A 22,342-nucleotide genomic window follows, 5' to 3' on the forward strand; every position below is an offset into this window, starting at 1 on the left:
GTGCCTGTTGTGCTTTGAATTTCTCAACCAGTTCAGCTGCTAAAATCACAGGTGAAGCTTAGTTTCTGCTGATTTAATCCACCCAATCGAGATAGAGTTTCTCATTTTATTCAGCAAATATTTACTATGCCTTAAGAAAAGATTTTTTAAAAATGCATGGTCTTATTTGCTAATGCTGCTGGGAATTAATTAATTAAGTTTTAGGTTCACAGTAAAATTGAGCACAAGGTACAGAGATTTCCCACACATTCCTCTGGTGGGAATGTAATAAATTGGTACAGCCACTGTGGAAAACAGTACGGAGGTCCCTCAAAAGCTAAAAATAGAATTCCCATATGATCCAGCAATCCCACTCCTGGGCATATATCCAGACAAAACTATAATTCAAAAAGATACATGCACCCCAATGTTCGCAGCATCATAGAGGCGTTATTTACGATTGCCAAGACGTGGAAACAACCTGAGTGTCCATCAACAGATCAATGGATAAAGAAGATTTTTTATATACATATTATATATATTATATATATATATAATATATATATAATTAAAACTTATATATTTGCATACATATATATATAAATACTACTCAGCCATAAAAAAGAATGAAATTAATTTTGCCATTTGCAGCAACATGGATGGACTTGGAGGGCATTATTCTAAGAGAAACAAGTCAGACAGAGAAAGACAAATACTGTATGATATCGCTTATATGTGGAATCTAAGAAATAAAACAAACTTGTGAATATAACAAAAGAAGCAGACTCACAGATATAGAGAACAAACTAGTAATTGCCAGTGGGGGAGGGGGGAAAGGCAATTTAAGAGTTGGAATTGGGAAGTGGGAAGTACAAACTATTTGGTGTAAAGTAGGCTCCAGGATGTATTATACAACAGGGGGAATATAGCCAATATTTTGTAATAAATGGAAAGTAGTCTTTAAAATTGTATAGAAATATTTTCTTTTTTAAAAAAGATACTTCTTAGCTGATAGAAGCTTTAGAAGTCTACAGAGGCAGATAATTTTTAAATTGCAGCATATAACTTCTGGAGCCTGGCTGACGTTCTCATAGGAAGCCGCATGAAAATTACTTTCAAAGGCATTCATCACCTTAGCTTACAGGAGTCTGTTCCTTCAGTGTGTATTAGTCCATGGTGCATCCTTACTTTGACTTATCTGTGAGGTTCACTTCTCGCCCCCAGGAACAAAGCCTGCAGAGGGGCAACTTGTTTGGCTTGGGAGCCTGCCCGGTATGAAAAGTTTGCAGGCAAAATCAGAAAGAACAGCTGCAGGAGGAGAGATGAGGGTTGCCGACAGCTAATGAATGATTCAGAAAGCAATTTGCATGAGAGCCTTCTGCTTAGCAGGAGGCAGCATGTGCTGGGCAATGGTTTACCATCCACTGCCAAGCTGGTTTCTACACCCTGAGTCCTCATTCCATCAAAACACGTGTCCTGAGGGAACGCCCAGCCACCAGCTTCCACTTACCTGAGTTAGCATGACCTGCCATCTAGAATTTCAGAGAGCTTTTCATTTATTAACTCACATGAATCTACTTTATCCTGAGGCTCTGGATACTAGTCCCATGCAAACTGACTTAATAACAAACATTTAAGTGCAAATCCAAGGTCATCTAGATAATATTCTTTGACAGCTTATCGCATGTGAGGCACTGCACTGTGCACTTTTTATACCATATCGGACTTCATAACAGACCTCTGAAGTGGGTGGTTAAGTTTCCTGCCAAGGGATCCATACACAAGAAACGATAATCAGAAAAGACCAAAGTATTATTTATTACTAGTGAGCTAGCCGCTGTTACTTCATTTTGGAATTCTAATTGAGGCTTTCCTTCTCTCTTTCTCTTGCCCCCAAATCACAGATGACTAGGTCATGGGACAAGCTTAAGCTAACATGCCTTATTCTGTGAATCATAAGCTGAGCTACTGGGACAGAACCATGTGACACGTTTGTCACTTTCAAATGTAATAATTCTACCCATTGCTCCATAGATGTTCTGGTTACTGACCAATAACATTAACAGTTCCTCTTCCAAGAATAGGATGGAGGGGAAAGGCACTGGATCTCCTATGCCTCCCAAACATGTGAAGGCCAAAGCATGGTGGGAGGAGAAGCGTATCTCTTTGTAATATGTTTTATTCCCTGTTTTATAGATGTGCATATGGAAGATTAGAAAGGCTGAGTAACTTGTCCATGTCATGTAGCCCATGCTTTTAACTTTTTTATTATACCACTTATCCTTCTCACCTATCAATTTGCCTTTTATACTGATGTCCTGAGAAACAGACCACTGTATGGTATAGAAATGAACAACCATAAATAAGCTGGAAATGCATTTCTATTTACATTAACTAAGATAGTCACTTGTTTCTTTTAAGTGAGGTCCTCCACCTTTTTAGGGACCTGAGTAAACTAACGATGTGCTTCCATTGATTAAACAAGAATTCTCCAATATTCCATAGAAGAATCATACATTTCTTTAAGCCCTGTGTATGCTTCTAGGGTTTAGATTCTAAATCAAATAGGTTTCTGTTTTTCATTTAAAACAACGAACACAGGATTTCACTTGTAAATGTATTAAGTTTTTTTTTTCTGTCTAGCAACAAGCAGTGACTATTGTTGGGTTGGTGGACATAGTAGAGATGGCCATTCAGAAAATCACAAATTTTAGGAACTCTAGCATTCATGTAGCTCAGAACTGTAAGAAGAGACCAGAGGAAGATCAACATGCTTTAAAGTATATTACAAATCAATATTGAAATAGAGCTTAACACATAATTCATCTGGAAAGAAGCTCAGAACATGATTGCCAGTTATTTAATATTCTGGTCAAAGACAATGGAAGCACTATTAAAGTATGGCATTTTGACTGCCATTGGAAAGGTCAGGTTTCAAACAGCAGTGCACTAGTTGTGCTCAAAATGCCTAAAGAATGATGAATAATTAAGTGAAGAGGAAATGGGAGCACCTGCATTCTAATCTTGTTTTGGCCACTGATGGGAATCATGTGGACTTTAAGCCCATCACACAGTCATGTACCACCTTGGTTTTCTCCCCTGTAAAATGAGGGAGTGACTATAGTTCTTTAATAATCCTTGATGGTCTTTAGCGCTATGATTCTAGAAGCATCTTGATTTAATACAGTTTGAGGATTTATGTCTAAACTCTAGCAAGCAGAAAAATGTTCTTTTATTTCTAAAATGGACTTGACATTGCGTTAACAGAGCAAATGAAATCTTTTGAAGATTGTTCAAAGAATCACCAACTTAAAATTCATCTCCATTGTTGGTTTTTATTGTCTGTTTAACTCTTACTAGATCTATAATAGTTTTATTTATTTTCCTTTGCACCTGGACTGGCAGCCTGTGTGGTTGGAGAAACACATCACCACTTATTTTAGATACTTTGTTATCAGAGCCAACTCTGTAATCTTTGCTCTGCCCGTGAATTATTTATTTAATTTGATGTGTTTTTTCCTGGATTCATAGAATTTCCTTTTGTCATGATTCTTCTTTCCATTTATGGGACTGTAAATACAGCTGACTAAACCTCTCTAGTGGCCGAATACATATCAGGTCTTTTGTGTGAAGGATGCTAGCTAATCTTCCCGTTCATAGGCTGACTACATTTTTATTCATTTGCTTTTTTTCTACTCACCCCTGACAGTAGTATCTGTGGAATAAATAAAATAATGATACCTACTACTTATTTAACTCGGATCAGAAAACTTGACCTTTTCCTAATTTTTTACATTTGCTAGCTTTGTGGCAATATGCACCCCTATTTTTCTCTGAATCTCAGTTCACCCTCTACATGGGAATAATTATGCCTACCATACAACGTGGTGATCATAAAAGAAATTCTACCCATCTCCTACCATATTGGGGAAAAAAATTTGGATTGACTTTGACCAGACTTGGAGGCACATGTTTGCAGTGGCCTGTTTGAAAATCCTGACTACATGGGGTACAGTGGGATACTCTGAAGGCACCTTACAGAGGTAGATAAATATCTCTCCCAGGGCATCAACGCTAAAAGTGAGAAGCATCTTGATTTCTCATCAAGAAAGAAATGTTCTATGATGTTAATGGTTCTTAACTTTTGGTGATTCATTGAAATCTCCTGGGGAGCTTTTGATAATCTTAAAGCCCAGCCTGTAATTTATACCAATTAAGTATGAATTTCTGGGGGTTGGACTGAGGCATTGGTATATTTTAAGGTTTGCAGAATGTAATGGTTAATTTTAAGTATCAACTCTCAACTATATCCTGAGATACACAGATATTTTGCTAAACATTATTTCTGGGTGGGTCTGTGAGGGTGTTCCCAGATGAGATTAGCATTTGAATTGGTAGATGGAGTAAAGCAGATTTCCCTCTCCAGTGTAGGTGGACCTCATCCAATCTCTTGAGGGCCCCAAAAGAATAAAAAGTCAGAGGAAAGGAGAATTTGCTCTCTCTGCCTGAGTGTTTGATCTGATCCCCTGCCCTCTGACTGTGGCTTACGTCAGTTCTGAAAACTACACCCCTGGATTTCCTAGTTTCCAGCTTATATTTAATATACAATATATTTAATATGTTTAATATCAATTACATATGTTAAAGCAATTACATATATTACGTTATATTTATTATATATCTCCTATTGGTTCTGTTTCTCTGGAGTACCCTGACTAATATGGTGCTTCCAATACACTGTAAATATTGAGAACTACTATATATGTTAAAATACTATGGCTAAGGTATTACAAAAGTGGATGCCCTGACGGTGCAGTTCTGCTTCTTAAATGGGCAACTCAATGAGGATAAGTAGCAATGTAAATTATTTTTTTCATTTTAAATGGTGGCCAGTCATATATATATAAACACTTTGGGAGGCTATAAGACACTAATTAAAAGAACTTATAGGATATAAGCAGTAAAACCACATCGACTCGCCACTCAGTAGAAGGAATTCTAGGCCCAAGATACAGAAACCTCCATACCTGAATCATTGGAAAAGATGTAGAAAAGACTCTAAAACGATTGAAATGTTCAGAGATCCCTTGTGACCCTTTTGGAGGTCATGATATCAGGACTCACTGTCCCCTGAGTCTTGTTTTGTAATACAGAGAGGGACCCACAGTTACATAGTAAATTGACACCTGAGACTTGTTTTTTTTTCAGCTAGAAGTGGAAAGGAGAAATATCTTTCACTGAAGCAGAGAGTAGAGGTATAAGTGGGGAAGACAAGGTAAAGAAAGAGAAAAGAAAAGAATCCATTTAGAGAAGACTTGCTCTTGGGGCAAGCCCTGGACATATAGTCATTTATATATCCTATTTCAGGATACATTGCATGCTTTACTGTAAGTAAGCATTTAATGATTTGTCTTCCACATACTTTGCTTCATTAAAGAGATTCACTTCTGCTGGCATTTTGTTTCATGGGATCCCAGGCCCTTAGCATAGTCCCTTAGTAAAGTATTTGTGGAATGAATCAGTCAATATGTCCTCAAACTCAGTACGCTTCTCAAATCAGTTACCTGCTTTATACCATAACTGAGATTATATTATCATAGTGTTAGGACTCAAAGGGAAATACCTCGATTTTAGAAGCTGACGTCATCTGTTTTATCACCTCATCCAATGTAAGAATTCATGCTATAAAAGTACTGGTAATCTGGCCTCTGTTTGAGCACTCCTCGTATCTTGAATGCTCTACTTGGTGAGTTAAGTCATCCAGCATACGAACAGCTATAATTTCTACAAAGTACTTCCTTATAGTTGCCTTCCTGAAGCATGTCACCCATTGGTCTTAGCTTGACCTGATGGAACTACAGAGAAAAATATTTGAGTTTCAAATACCCATGTTTGCACTTCACATCTTTGTAGTCCATTATCACACAACTGAAGTCTACTTTTCTTCAGGAAAACATCTAATGTTTTTTCCTAAAAATCCTGTGAAAGTATGTCTAGGCCCTTCCCCATCTTGTTTATTGATGTTTGTACTTGCTTTTGTTTTCTAAAATACTCCCAAAAAGGCAATGCTCAGAACTGGATCTAGTGCTTCTGACATGGTCCTTTTGAGACAGAATGAGACAACATATGCAAAAAAGGAAATCTATATTTCTATTAAGTATAATTATCTAATTCTTATAAAATCTGCATGTGTTTGTTTCAAAAATAAAAATACAGAATAGTATAAATATACAATATTTTATATAATAGAATATAGATATAGAGTAGTATGGAAAAAAACCCCTGAAGTCATTCAAAATAACCCATTACCCAAAGAAAAGTACTTTCAGATCCATTCATCTCTGCTTTTTATCTCCCTATATTGTGTGTATGTTCATTTGTGTGAACATCACACAAACATACTAATATATACACATAGTTTAACCTAAATAAAAACATAATGTTTTAAACCCGTTTTAAAATTTAATGTAAGCGTTGGACATTATTACATAGTTATAAATTTAATTCTGCATCAAAGTTTGCAAACTCTTGGCTGACTAGTTAAATTCAGCCCGTAGACATTTTATTTCCCACCCCCCAGTCCCACCCCCGGGCCTGCACAACATCTGAAAAGCCTAGGCGTGTTGCAGCTTCTCCTGAAAAGTGGACAGTCTGGTGATACTTGGTGTGCAGCCTTACCTGGATGTGGGGGAAGTTGAAGCGCAGGTACATCTGATGCCCTGGGAGGTGTTCTCCAACGAGAGCTTCATCGTCAGCGTTTCCTATTTGATGCAAACACAGCCTGCAAGAACAGCCCCTCCTGGGTGAATTTGTGTTGCCGGAACATGATCGTTTTAATAGCTGTAGCTCTAGGCAGTGGTTGTACCACCATTCATTTCATAAATCCCCTTTCGGTAGACCTTAATGTTGGTTCCTTGTTTCTCCTATTATAAATAGTGTTGCAGCAAATATCTTTTTCACCCAGTTGCTTGATAGTCTTATGATGAGCTCCCAGACTAGATGTGGAATTGTGTGGCCAAAGTAGACTTCGAGGTCTCAGAACTTGTTTTAGTCTTTTAAACATCATGAGAACCACAAAAACAGCCTTTAATTTTCACTTGCACTCTGTTAAGCAAACACGTGACCACTCTATATGTAAAAACAATTTTAAAAAATAGAGTTGTTCAAAAATACATAGTAATTAAATTAATATTTTATGGTAGAAAAATTATAAAATACAGAAAAATGTAAAGGAAAAATATAAATACACTTGCAGAACTCTGATATAAATATTATCTTTTCCATTTTTGCATTTTCCCACTTATATATGCATATATATTTATATAAAAATATATTTACATGTATTTTATACATACATTATTTAATAAGGATAAGATATACTGTTTATATAATTTTTATTTCTAGTACCTTTTCACCTGATGTTATCATGACAATTTCCCACATGATCTAATATTCCTCATTTAGAAAATTTAAAAATTATTTAATATTTCAACATATGATATCACTTATTTAAACAATGCCCTATTGTTGGAAACAAATTATTTCCAAGTTTTTCTTTTTTACAAATAGTATTCCAATTAATGCCATGGTACCTAGATTTCTGTGAAATCCTTAGAATAAATTTCTACACGTGTACTCACTAGGTCAAATATCCAACTCGTGCAGACAATTTTTAAAAAATCTATATTCAGACCTTTACATTCACAACTATATTAAGTATATTGATTTCATTTGTTTTGCTCTTTTGTTTTCACCCTGTTGATAGATAGACAGATAGAGAGAGGGAGGCATTTCTTTTAATTTAATACATCTCTCATTGATCTTGTTGCCTCATGTGTCTGCCTCTTCTAAATATTTTTGCACAGTTTTGGCGTTAACTGGGTGTTTTGCCAAAAAGTCAGTTCAGTGTTCCTCAGATAGTTGTTCAATACTGCCCGCCTCTTCAGGTGCTGAAAAAGGAAATTCTAATGATTTGTTAACACTTGTTAATATAGATAAGATTAAGGCCCCAATTTTCTTACGAAAGCTTACTACTTGGGGCTGGTTTCACAGAAATTTCATAACATTATATGCAGTCAAGTTGCACTGATATTCCATATGAGGAAACAAAATCTGTGAAAGGATTTAAATATGAAAATAATTATGTAAATGATAAGTATTATTTATTATTAAGTATAATTAGTAGTTGTCAAGCAGATCCTTTTCTCCCAAAGAGCCACAAATCTTTCAAAATGAATGCTTGCAATTAATAATATTTAGATAGGGGGAAAATGAGTTTTTCTCAGCTTTTCCATCATAGCCTAGATACTGCCAGGCAAACAACTTGATAGAATCAGTGGAAGCTTAAACAGGTGATAATCTCCTCTTGCTCTGCAATTTATCACTAAATGGCTTTTCTGTGGACTGCAATCATTGAAAGGTAATTGTAGCCTTCTGCTATATTTACCATTAGAAAATTTCTTTTTACGTGGAGCGTGCTGTTCTAATAAGCAGTGGGTTTTTCACAAACTTGTTTATCATTCACAATGATTAGGTTCCCCCTTATTTGAACTGGTGCATAAAATGCCACTTACGGGTTTTTTTTATTTTTTAATTTTATTTTATTATTTTATACAGCAGGTTCTCATTAGTTATCCATTTTATGCATATTAGTGTATATACGTCAATCCGAATCTCCCAATTCATCCCACCACCACCCTCCCCTCGCCACTTTCCCCCCTTGGTGTCCATACATTTGTTCTCTACATCTGTGTTCTCTACGTCATGTTTTTAAATGATTTTTTCTCTCTGCCTTTCCTGTTAGTGTAACCGGAGGTGGGGTCTAGCTGCTCGCCGCTCAAAAGCAAGTAAAGAGGCAAGGTTGGTGGAAAGGAAAGTTTACTTTGTTTTGGGTGCCGGCGACCAGGGGGTGTGGGAGGGAGGACGCCTGTCCGAAGGCCAACTCCCCGCACCCACCCAATGAGGGGGCAAGAGCTTTTATAGACGGAGGGAGGGGGGCTACACGCAGAAACAGCACAGTCAGCTCTGACCGTCATCTTGAAATTGGTCATCGGTGGTCTGACCAGTGTCATCTTGATTGTTTTAAGTACAGTTAGTCTTCAGTCCCAGGGTCGGTTCGTTCTCATTTCTTTGAGGCCAGTTCTCAGAATTGTGAATTGTGGCAGCTTATGTCATGCCTACAGTCTGGTCATCATGTACTTAACTTCTTCACCTAGTGGGGTTTCACACAGCTCACAGGATATGGCTCAGAATATTATCTATAGCCATTGAGGAGGAACTAAAGGTCCTTAACTTTGCTTACTGATAAATTATTATTGTTTTGTCCTGTTTGACTGCTTTTATTTTTTGCTTCTGCATTTTCTCACTTCTCTGATTAAACTTAATTTTGGGCTAAAGTTTTTCCACAGACAAAAAGCAGGCAGAGGACATGGTTAGGGGAAAGGATCATAGGGTCCTGCTCTGTCTCATTAGGAGTCTCATTTAGGTGCATAGTTAATGTCTGCATCGCTTGGCCTCTGCTAGAAGAGGAGTGAGGTGCACAGGACGCCCACGGCCTGCTCAGAAAGCCTACAAACATTGGAAAGGGATGGCGGTATCTGCCACACTGTCAACCTGTTCTACTCGGTGTGCTACCGCTGTTATAGCACATGCTGAGCTGTCAATAAAAATCAGCCAAAGCATTCTGTGTAGCGTAGGGAGGTGTGGGAAAAGGGGTCATTCCAGTTGCGTAAAGATGATGCATCTGGTTGGCAAGAGGACCCATATTCATGTTTAATCATGTATGGAGCCTCTGTCCTCCTTCCTGGTCCCCGTTACTCATCTGTTCAGGTCTCCCTGCCTCCCTGACCGCCTCCCCCATCTTCCCAGCTGCTCATCTCTGTACTTGATTCAGAGTATCTATGAGAGTCGGCCCTGAGCTGCAGGGCCTGATCTCTGCAAAAATGGATTGGTCTGTCGTGAGCCGCACAAAACAAAACGAAAATCAGGAAACGAGTGAAAGCATCTGTGAGCTAAAGTGGAATAATTATACCTCGGTACCCTGTTTATAAAGATATATAGCAGACTTCCTGCCATATTATCACCCAGTAAAAAAGTGTACTTTTTTTTTTTCCTTTTAGTGAAGAGAGAATGCTTTTATGTCAATCTATTCACGCCTAAGACTCACAGTACCTATTGTCTATAACTGTGAGATACAACTCGGGAAGGATATAGATGGAGTATTTGGCTTCAATAAAGTGGGTGGAGCAGGAAATGGGCCCTACACCTGGCCCTGTTTACAACGAGTGACTTGTTAAAATGAGCATCTATACCAGGAAAAATTAATCAGCATATGTAACCATAAGGAAGGTGGAAAGTGCTGATCACATACGTTGCTCAGGTGCTGTCAGAGAGATTCCGGGGCTGATGGAGGCTATACAAGCCCTAGCATCAGATGGGAACAACTCTCTCCCCCACAAGCTAGCCCGCTTTCCCCCTTCCTAAAGGCAGGCCCTTACAAGTGTGGTGTCTGGGGTGGTCCTCTAATTTTCCCTAATCTGTGTGTGGCTGTGGAATGAGACAGAGCTAACGTGCAAAGAAAGGGTAGTGAAAATGACATGAGCTCTGGAGTGAGACAGAACTGCAAGTCCCATCCCTATCATTGATTTAGTTACGTAAATTGAACAAGTTCCTTAAATTCTCTGAACTGCAGTTGCCTTGTCTGTGAGGTAGAAATCAGGTCAGTCTTTACTGGGTTATTATATGCATTATAAATAATATATATAAAAGGCCTAGCAGGGCACTGACATAAAACAGACACTCAAAGTGGTAACTATTACTATAACTCAGGAAAACTACTCTGCCCAACATAGGCAGTTCTAAAGTGAAACAGTATATAATAAAATCTTATTCAGAAGAACTTATAAGTAGGCAGTGGATTGGGTAGCTATATCTTATGGCTAGGTCTCAGTGCATCAATTCATATCCAAGGAGATTCTCAACATGTAGTAGATGCAACGTATTTCCAATTAATATCATCATAAGAACTAAACCTCTGTATTTCTTTGGTTTCTAAGAAATTTTCAACCTCAATAATATGTTAGAGTACTTCTGGGTTTAGCTCTTACTAAATTATAAATGCTATCATTTTATACCTAAGATGCATGGTTCACTCAGTGCAGATGGGGGAAAACTGAATGTTTTAGACTGGCTAACTCTGGCTTGCTGAAGTTCTGGTACACGGACTACTTGTGGTGAAGTCAGTAAAGCTGATGAGGTTTCATTTCTAAATGTACTAGGACTAGGTCAAGATGCTAGTTTCCAACTGCATATATCCTTTCTGATGATGATCTTTTTTTTTTTTTTTTTTTTTGCTTGAGTGTAAAGATATTCTTTTCTCTGTATTTTTGAGAAAATATTAGCTTGGCTGTCCCAAGCTAACATATGACGTTATGTTAGCTAAAAACGATGACGTTATGAAAGAGTGACTTCAGTGACTCAGTGCTTCCCACTTGGTAATTTCTCTCACCCTCAGGAGTAGCCTCAAATGCTAGCTCCCATCAATTACTGGATGCCCCATATTTTCCCAGCATCATTATAATCACTCCTATCAATTCAGCACCTGTAATGAGCCAGGCTGCTTATCCATTTACAACCTTCACTGCTTTATATATATTAGCTCAGTTTGCTACCTCTTGTCCCCCTCAAGCCAATATCAAATGTTTATTAATTAGGTAAAAATGGTATTAACCGCTTACATCAGGAAGGGCAAAAGGGTATCATCTTGAGTGCCCATTTTGAATGAGTGGTAATGGTTGGCAGAAGCACTGAATTAAGAAAAAAATTTAAGCTCTGTCCAGCCTTAGGGGGGAAGAATGCCGTGATTGATTAGCAATGTCTGCCTTGGTTAAAAGAAAAAAGAATAGAAATAGGTTGAGTGACTTGCAGGACGGAAAGGATGGGGATTCTCGGGCTCAATTTCCTTGCTGTTTATAAGCTTCTTAGAGACACAGGTAATGTTTCAACTTTCCATCATGTTGCCACAGTGTTCATTTCCAAATCATTTATTTCTTCACCCCTCCATTTATTCCTGCTGAGTTCTCCTGGACTCAGAAACTTCACACACTCTATTCCCTTATGTTGAGCCTCACATACTTCCAAGTGGTTTCCAAGTGGCTTCCAAGTGGCCTCCAAGGGTGGCCTTGTCCTGTTTATCCCGAGAAATTCCCCCAGGTTAACATGTGTCGCAACGTCTTTCTCTTTTATACTATAGAACTTATATGAATTTGTAATTATTTGTTAGAATGTTTTCTTGTTAATTTACTGTTTCCCTCACTGAACTCTAAATTCCATGAGCCCAAGAACCGCATCTCTCTTTTTGACAAGCCACCTTATTTATACCCAGCACACACATCTGGGAAAGAGTAGACATTTAATAAATATTTGTTGAAACAGCAAATCCACTAAACTTTGGAGATTCAAACTTAATAAAACATGGATCCTGGCTTCCCAGAACTCATATTGTAGTGAAGCAGAAAGTTGATTAAGTAAATGATTATGATGCAATGTGATAAAAGAAACATAGACGTAAGGAAATATCACTGCCTGCCTGGATCAGGGGGCAGGTGTTGGGGACGCATTCTGAAAGTGATGTCAAGATTGAAGAGTAAGTAGTAAAAATGGACCTTTTAAGAAAAATCAAGCGCTGCAACTTGTGCGATTTGAATTTGATATGTTCCACCATTAAATTTTTTTTTTTAAATCAAGCAGGGTATATTAACATGCATCTGTAGTATTGCCCTAAAAGCATTTTAAAAGAAATATGGATGTCTTACCTACAGAGGCACACAATTAGGCTTTTCCCTCAAGGTATTCTTAGTGTTAACCCTTTATATTGCTTTTTACTTGATGTACCCACCAATTGTTCTGATCCAGTGGCCTTGATGAAATTTTTGGTCATTTGCAAAAGTGTCAGTGGGGATTATGTGAGCACGAGTCTTTCAGAATTTTAAGTAGAAAATGGCTCAAGCATCTCCTACAGCTAGGGTACATGTGGTTACAGTAGATTAATTTAGAGAAGTGAAATTGGGTTTGTCTCTTTAGGTTTAAATATATGACTTGGGGATAATAAAGGAAAATCATTACTAGCACAACAAGGGATATTTAAAATAAAAGATGGTTTTAGGTACACCACTAACTTTCTTACAGCGTCAATGATAAATTGTTAGGTATTATATTGATGGTAGCAGGCGGTAACATGTCCCTTTGTAGTTGAAGCTTTTTTTAAAGCTTATTTTTATTTTTTTTTAACATCTTTATTGGAGTATAATTGCTTTACAATGGTGTGTTAGTTTCTGCTTTATAACAAAGTGAATCAGCTATACACATACATATATCCCCATATCTCCTCCCTCTTGCGTCTTCCTCCCTCCCACCCTCCCTATCCCACCCCTCTAAGTGGTCACAAAGCACCGAGCTGATCTCCCTGTGCTATGCAGCTGCTTCCCACTAGCTATCTATTTTACATTTGGTAGTGTATATATGTCCATGCCACTCTCTCACTACGTCCCAGCTTACCCTTCCCCCTCCCCGTGTCCTCAAGTCCATTCTCTACATCTGCGTCTTTATTCCTGTCCTGCCCCTAGGTTCTTCAGAGCCTTTTTTTTTCTTTTTTAGATTCCATATATATGTGTTAGCATACAGTATTTGTTTTTCTCTTTCTGACTTACTTCACTCTGTATGACAGACTCTAGGTCCATCCACCTCACTACAAATAACGCAATTTCATTTCTTTTTATGGCTGAGTAATATTCCATTGCATATATGTGCCACATCTTTATCCGTTCATCCGTCGCTGGACATTTAGGTTGCTAGTTGAAGCTTTTTTTTTTTACAAATAAGCTGGAGGGGTTTTTTTTTGGCTCGATTATATATTCTTTTATAAGGCAGAGAGGAAGAAAGGGAGGGATAGACTAAGAAAGTATGGAGCAAAACATTTCCTTAAATCACATTTAAAATAAGGTAGAGTGTAGTAAAATACAGGAAGGTAGACTGAAAGGCAACAGTAAATTTTTTTTAAAGAACTTTTATAATTATATTACATCACTTGACAGAGCTGTAGTGCTTTGTGTAGGCCTTTAAAACTTCCCCCAAACATGTTCATTCACCTTGATTCAGTCATGTGCATAGAAGAAGTTCCTTGTTGGGTTGGTAAAGCAGAATCATATCCAGGCTCTAGCTAGATCCAAACACTATTGCAGTTCTGTACAAACCTGTGTGGTATGTACAGATAGAAACAATAATATGTAAACCTGTTCACCTTTGGTACATTGATCATTTCCTAAACTTATTTCACCTGTACCCACCACCCCTCCCCATACACACACACAAAGCACTGATACCCCTGTAAGATATATTAAATGTGTTGATTTGGATAACTAGAATTTGATGGACAGAATTCCTCCAGCAAGAGGGAGTTTTAGGTAGAATGGAAGAGAAACTCATGGAAACGCTTGAATGGCCCTTTCCTTGATTCCACAAAATGAGTAAGACTGATCGAGTCCCTTTAATATGCAGCATCCATATTGCATTTGTTCTTACATTTTATGCTGTAATTAAATACAGAGTAAAAGTTATTGAGTGAATATTAAGTTTTTTGGGTAGCTGAGTTGATAATTGTATTTTATTTTTGTGCATTGGAAATCTATGTACATTTATATTGTAGGAATATGGCAGTGCTCCAAGAAAAATGAGAAATTCACTGGTAATTTCCCACCCAAAGAGAGCCATTGTTAACGTTTTAATATTATATACTCTTTGTGTCAGTTTGTTTTTTAGTCAAAAATGGCATCTTATTGCTTGAATTTGCATTTCACTGATTATGTGATAAAAACTCCTTTTTAGGGCTTCCCTGGTGGCGCAGCGGTTGAGAGTCTGCCTGCCGATGCAGGGGACGCGGATTCGTGCCCCGGTCCGAGAAGATCCCACAGGCCGCAGAGTGGCTGGGCCCGTGAGCCATGGCCGCTGAGCCTGCGCGTCCAGAGCCTGTGCTCCGCAACGGGAGAGGCCACAACAGTGAGAGGCCCGTGTAGCGCCAAAAAAAACAAAAAACAAAAAAAACAACTCCGTTTAAATTTAATTTTTCTTGAGGTAACATTGGTTACCGCCTCTCAGCTCGAAATTCACTCTTTTGTTACTTGCTCTGTGGACAGTGCTATGGGTCCTTTAAATAGTTTTTCTTTGGCCACCTCGTGTGATGTTAGGCTTTCCTAACTGATGGCACCTGAGGAAGGTGTTGCTTCGCGATGCCCCGGTGCTTGCTGGGAGGGCTCTTGGTGGCGTCTTCAGCACCCACTCACTCCTGCAGCTCCGAGGGCGTCCTCAGCCCTGCTCCCGGGGCTCACAACTTCTCCGGTAGTCGGCTTCAGCAGTGCGTAGAGAGAGCAGTGGACGACAGCTTCCATCAGCATCTTCTATCAAGCAGTTCTGGAGTAGCGCCTCAGGTGAGAAATCTCCCTGTGCATAGTTTTACTGGAACCCTAGAATGTGGATTTCCAGCAACTTACAGAGGGCATATTTCCAGAAAGTTCCACCACGAGACACCACAGCAGCTTCTTTACCATCCAGTGAGCCACAGTCATGCTCTTTTCAACCGGGTCTGGACCTCAGTCCTGTGGGCAGGGAGGAGGAGGTCTTCTTTTCAACTGGAGGGTTAGCGGCTCTCCTTATTTCTGCTAACTGTGTGTTTTGGCGTTCTCTTTACTTGTCGCTGGCCATTCCTTCCTTACTCTAATCCTCTTTCATAATTAATAGTTTTTTCATTACACTTTCCATGTTCAAATTACTGTTTGTTTTTCTTCTGGTTGGACCCAGAATAATAACTAAATAATCTAATATTAGTGTGTTACTGTTTTATTTTAAAACCCGTTTTTCACATTTTTTTGTTTCTACATCATTATTTTAATGGTTTCATAGTAGTCCATGTAGTAGTAAATACTTCATGCCTATTGTTATACAGTTTATAATATATGTTTTCATTTTCACAATTGTAGACAATGCTTTAGTGAACATGTTGGTACACATCCTTTGCTCCTATCCATAATGATTTTCATTAATTCTCAGTCATTTGGACATTTTAGTCAGAGGCAAATGATGAACACACCACGTAATGTGCTTTATATATTTCCAGGGGAATACTGAACATATTATTTAGTGCCATAGCAAAACATCAGAAAAAAGTGAGGAAATCATGATTTTTATTGTCTTCTGCCAAACTCTCATAGCAAGAATCTGAAAATTTTCTGGTGAAACACAACTGAAACTAGATTTGAGATTGAGCCATTAAATCCCAGTTATCACCAATCACTTCTGGCTGCTTCTGATTAAACACTTTCTTTGTGTTTACGATTGGGGAATCCACCTCATGAAAAGAATGGCAAATGGGAAAGAAGTAAATGATTCAGAATATCTTGGTCGTTCCTGGGAGAGAGTGCTCTGACAAAGCAAACGGTTTACCTGAATGTCTTAAGCAAACTGAGCTTGGCTGATTTCCTGTGCTTACAGAAAAGAACCGCCGTAGCTTCAGCTGGAAACCCTAAGCCAGTGGCTCAGTGGTTGTTGTTTTGACGTGCCTGCATCACAGGTATAAACAATCTGCGATGTGGAGCTAAACATACCTAAACTGCTGAGGATCTTTCAGGTTAATTTAAACCAACAGGGAATGATCCTGACTGGCGACAATAGAAGATTCTCTCCCAGCAGGAAGTGCATGGGGGCATCCCTTCTAGATCAGACATGCTTCAGAGACTGCTTCTGGAAGCGGTCGTCTTAATTGAATGTTTGTGTCTGAATGTTTGTTGCTCACAGATGTTTCTCACCAATACTGTTGAGCCTTTTGGTGGTTTCTAAAAGAGGCTGTGTTAATCTCAGAACAAGGAGATACAACATATATGACGTGTAATCACACTATAATGATAAAAATAGACACATGCCATCATTGTTGTCATGGGCATTATCAACAACAACACAATCACTGTAACTTATTGGGCACCTGTTATTTAGACAACATGTCTCTTGTCCATGGATTAGTGTAGTTAATCCTCACAAAGCTCTTAAGAAGTAAGTACCAATAATATCCCCATTTTACAGATGAAGACACTGAGGAAGAGAAAAGTTAAGAATTTGCCTATGATCAGTTATCCATCTGTTCAGCCAGTGCACAAATTACACTGCCCAACTCCAAGACCAGGTGAGTACCATGGCCTGAGCACCATGCTTTACTGCTTCCCACATATTTAGGAGCTAAAAGAAATCAAGTAGTGGACCTTAAAGAAAATCTTCCTCTACCTTCGTTCAACTCTTTTCGCTTTCATTGTGGTGGAGCCTGTGAGAGACTTAATGTATCATGTAGAATTATCAAGTTAAATGACTGCATTTTTCCCTTAATTGACCATTTTGAATTGAATTGCTTGGATTTATCAGATTTTTTGTAATGCAGTGTGGTCTGCAATAGCTATTACCAGCCTCTTTCCCACCATCACTACACCTGAAAAAATTCAGACATATGACATTCTATCATGTGCTTATCCAGAATTAATGCACAAAGCTGCAAAAGTAAAAATCTGTGGTTTATGCACAGTTTCTTCCAGGCCAGCTGCTGTGTCTCCCAGTCACCCTAGGGTCTGCAGTTAAGGACCTGCAAGTCTAGAGAAACTGAGAGAGACGTGTTGGCTTGGCCAGTACATCTTGAGCACCTATAAAGTGCAAGGAGCTGGATCACTGTGGTGGACTTGTCGGGGATTTAAAAATAATAAGACAGCCTAGGAGACAGGCTTTGACACCACTGACAAAAATACACTTCAATTACCAGGCAGTGAGAAAAGGAGGGACGTGGGTAGAGGAACATGTCAGCAGGGTGTGTTGTGTGTGGCCCATCTTCAAGCCTCAGTTGAATCCCACTGTTCAAATGTGGGCCACTTGTGGGAAATTCTGTACCATGAGGGTTTTGCTTAATGTTTACAAAGTCTTACAAAAAGATGAATAGGAGACATAGCAGGTGGCAAATCAGAAAGTTGTGTCTTGTAAACAGGGGGAGGTCAATCCAACCTCCAAATCCCAAAATATATCAATATCCCATAATAGAGAATCACTATCAAGGAACTTGCTGTTGGTTTATTAGTGGCAGCATGGCATAAAATCAGGATAATTCAGCGTTTAAAATCCCTACTTTGTTTGAATTCATAACTAGTATAAATACTTCTAAGATTATATACATTTAAATTTTTTCTGCAACAAGTTAGACAGGATCACAAATTCACATGATGCTCAAAAGAACACTCAGAAATATTTAATGAAAACCTTCATTCTAGTGATGAGGAAACTCTAGCTCAAATAAGAAGCAAAAAACCATACTCAAGCAAACAAATCTGTAAAAGAGTTGTAATCAGAAATATCCAGTTGTCCCACCTCCTAATTTTGTGATCCATCTGCTTCACCATCAGTCAAAAAATCTGATTCTTCGAATAAAGAACTTTGGCTTGGCTTTATAGAGTAAGATTAAAAACAAAGAAAAAACCAAACACTTAGGCAAAGGAACAAACAGCCAAAATTAAGTAAATCTGGGATTTTTTTTAAACCAGCGTTGTCTGCATTGTTATTTTGGGCTCAGAGCGATAGCTTGATGCCAAATTTAAATGGAAAGCATTATCTACTCCATATTTATAAATCTTTAGATTCTGCATGTGTCATGAAAAATGTAAGTAAATTTTATAATAGTAAGGTGTGTGGGATTAATTTGTATTCTATGTTGAAAAGCTCCACGGTAGGCAATTAATTCATGAAACACCAGCGATTGCTGCCTTAAGGGCTACATTGCTAGATAAAATTACAGACCTCAAATCTTATTATTACACTGGTATCTATTTTTTGTGTGGTCTAGGGAATATATCATCTTAAATTGAATATTTACCTAATCAGTAGGCTAAGGGTATCTTCTGGGTTCTGCCCCCTTCGACTCTAGAACACATTGTCTAGTTGTGAATATTAATATGCTGCTTATATAGTTAGGTACTACTGCTTACTGTTTTCACTTCATGGCACACTTATTAAATGATACTTGTATGCTATACTAGAATAAACTAGAGGGGATCTAAATGGAGCTTGGTAAAAATTGTATAGCCTTTATATTAAACAATGATAAAGCAAAACAACTAATATAAATAATTTAAAATAACAAGCCATAATAAAGTATAAAGTATTGGGAAAGATCTCATCAGAACTGACTGAATTAAATTCTAAAGGGAGACCTGCAGGCAGAAGGAAGATTATCACAGATGAAAATAAGGACTTTATAAAGAATTATGTATAACAGAAAGGATAAATAAGTGGATAAACCTAAATAAAATCTAACAGCAAAAAAGAGTAATAATAAAATATATCAAAAATTAGAATGCATTAAAACAAAAGGAAGAGGAAAAAGTAGTAAAAGAAATTTAAGATCTCAGCATTGCTTGAGAAGCAGTAAAAGAGCTAATAAGTCATGGTACATGTGTAACTGCTACTTATGTAAAAATAAGCTAATACAAGGGAAAATGGAATTTGAAGAAATCTCAGAGGAAGAAAGAAGAGCAAAAGGAACATAACAAGGTGGGACAAATAGTAAACAAGGAGTAAACGGTCTGTAAGAAAATACATTAACTGTAAATACTGAAATTAAAGGACAAGGATTATTGAAACAAACCAAAAACCTAATTCTATGCCACCTACAAGAGACAAGAGTCAGATTGAAAATGAAAGGATTCAAAAATTATGTCATAACAACAATAAGTAAAATTGAAGAAGATTTGTTAATGTTAACATAGATTTGAAAGCAAAAAGTATCACTGGCGATAAGGCAGGATAATAAAACCCACTGTTACTTTACAAGGAATATATTATAAGTCTAAACTTCAATGCAATATATGAAGGGAAATTCCAAAAATCTAAGTAGAAATAGAAAAATCTAAATTACCTAGATCAGTAACATAGAACCACAACAACAAATCAGCAGATTATAGAAGATCTGAATACCATCATTAAAAACTTTGGCCTAAATTTACATAAAACACTGCACCAACAATGATGGAATATATATATTATGCAGAAATTTTTAGGTGCACATGGCACATTTATAAAATTGACTGTATTCTGGTTATAAAACAAGGCTCTGAATAAGCAAGAAATTTAAACCTATATAACCAATATTTTACCAAATAGTTGGATATTAAAAACATACTTCTGATCATTATGTAGGTCAAAGATAAAGTCGCAATGGGAATTAGAATTTTATTAATTGAATGATAATGAAAATATGCCATAACAAAACCTGTGGGTTGCAAATAAGGCTGTGGTCACAGAGAAGTTTATGTATTCCAATTATACTCTCTAAATGTAAAACGGAAAGGAATAAAGCAACTAGAAGATAACCTATCACCCTGAGCTAGGCAGTTCCTGAACTGTACCTGGTGGGGAAGGCAGGGCAGAACTTCAGGAGTCCAGCTGAGAGCACGGTGAACACCATGTCAGGAGCAGTCTCCAAGAAAGAGAATTTAATGTACAAAGGGATGACTAAAATATATTTAAGAGCTAGCATCCTGACCCCTCTTAAGGATGACTTATGTTGCTGGGGAAAAAATAAGAAGTGCTCGATGTAGAAGGTGAATAGCGTTATAATTCCCAGGAGAATCTTGGTACCAGGACCACACAATGAAGAACTTGGAGTCCCCGTGGCTAATCCAGCAGAGAGAAAAGGAGAAACAGAGATGTGAGAGAAAATAAAGGGAACTCTGGGTGCAATTTGGTGCTGCTGCAGGTCCAAGTCCAGGTATGTGCTCTCTATCTCCATATCTTAAATAAAAGCCACCATGTTCCTCAGTCTTTCAGGTACTTAGAATTTCTCTTTAGAACCTGAAAATGGGGTCAGGTCTCCTGTCTGCATTGCTACAGTACAAAATAGAGGCAGGATGTTTGAAATGGTTCTCCATCTGGCAGAGGAGGCCTTGAAGCTGTGAGCCACTCGCTGCAAACCAGCAGGACGTGAAGGATTCTTGAGCAGATCTGAAGCTACTGGGAGGCCTTTGAGGAGTTAAATCCCATAGTAAATACTGTACCTTCAATGGCCCCTTCTCCCTCTCTGTCCAGCCTTCCTCCACTCCCGTGGGGGCCCAAAGGGGTTAAATGAGCACTCTGATGTAATCAATATAGCAAATTACTGGTATCTTCTATGGATTATTGAGATCATAAATGCCCTATATACAGTATTATGTAGAAAGCAAGAGAGTTGATATAATACTTATATAAAACCGTGAAGGTGGAACTATCGTCCTTGGTCCTTACCATATAAACACACACACATAGACACACACACACTTAATGGAGATTGAAAATTTATTATTTTCCAAACCAATAGATGCACACCTAAATCTCCAATGGTAATGTCTATGATAAGCTTTTTTAGTCAGGGTATCATATGTAGACATAGCAGTTTCAATTCAAAATCAGGCTATCACCTGTTAAATATACAGGAGTCCATGTTTATGTGCCATGATCCATCACTGTTGTGCTAAAGCCATGTAAGCAAATTAAATGGGGATATCTAGGAATCACAGCTACTACATTTTCCATATCTTTGACAGTAATATACATCTCTTCAATAATTCCAGAAATGCAGTATTGCTGTTGATTTCAAGCTTGTTGGAATGGGAGACAAGTTCAGTTCAGTTTCATTTGGCTTTCCTACACAAATTTGAAAAGCAAGACAAGGGGTGTTCTATCACTAACTGTGTTTTTTCCACTTATATATCAGGAACGGGATAAATATCCACAAATTTCATTATGAACCAGTGAGCGCCCTGTGAGTTGGGCTTGGGTCAGAACTCAGTTTATCACCTGACCTCCATATCTCTCATGCTAACAACTTGAGAGGGTATCATTTCTGTTTAATAGATGTTATTGATACCTCAGACCACTTATCTAGATGTTTTTGAAGTGTCTGAATGTTACCCCAGGTCAGTGTCAGATTCAATAATTCAGTTGCTGATTCAAGACTCTTATAAGATACACATATGCATGTGCACGTGCACACACACACACACACACACATCCATTCATTCATCTATCTGTCATCTACCTATCTATATCTATAAATATTTTTTGACATAGCATTAAGTGAAAGAAGTGTGAGAACATTTCCCAGTTTGTGGATTTTCAATTTTCCCTTGTGAAGACTGAGTTGCTATATTTATAGAAGCTTGAGAAGCTGGAGTTACTAGGTCTTAATGATTCATACATTTTATCATAGTAAATATCTTTTAATCCCTGATAGTATTTTTGACTTTTTTCTGATATTATT

At 37.8% G+C, this 22,342-nt stretch overlaps 1 protein-coding gene across 1 annotated transcript in view; it reads left to right on the forward strand.

Annotated features, from left to right (window-relative positions):
• LOC149743943 (uncharacterized) overlaps positions 1-22,342 on the forward strand; it is a 100,053-nt gene that overhangs the window by 61,726 nt on the left and 15,985 nt on the right. The window contains exons 5-7 of the mRNA XM_089906019.1: positions 14,860-15,458; positions 17,104-17,203; positions 20,672-20,815. Coding sequence (XP_089762145.1) covers positions 14,860-14,983 — 124 coding nt within the window. The 3' untranslated portion in view covers positions 14,984-15,458; positions 17,104-17,203; positions 20,672-20,815. The remainder of the gene's footprint in view (positions 1-14,859; positions 15,459-17,103; positions 17,204-20,671; positions 20,816-22,342) is intronic.

The sequence above is a fragment of the Delphinapterus leucas genome, unplaced genomic scaffold (genome assembly GCF_059928025.1).
Source record: "Delphinapterus leucas isolate spDelLeu-1000000601 "Yukka" unplaced genomic scaffold, BTC_Dleu_Yukka2 spDelLeu_asBTCV2_sq49, whole genome shotgun sequence".
In the NCBI taxonomy this organism is placed as follows: domain Eukaryota; kingdom Metazoa; phylum Chordata; class Mammalia; order Artiodactyla; family Monodontidae; genus Delphinapterus; species Delphinapterus leucas.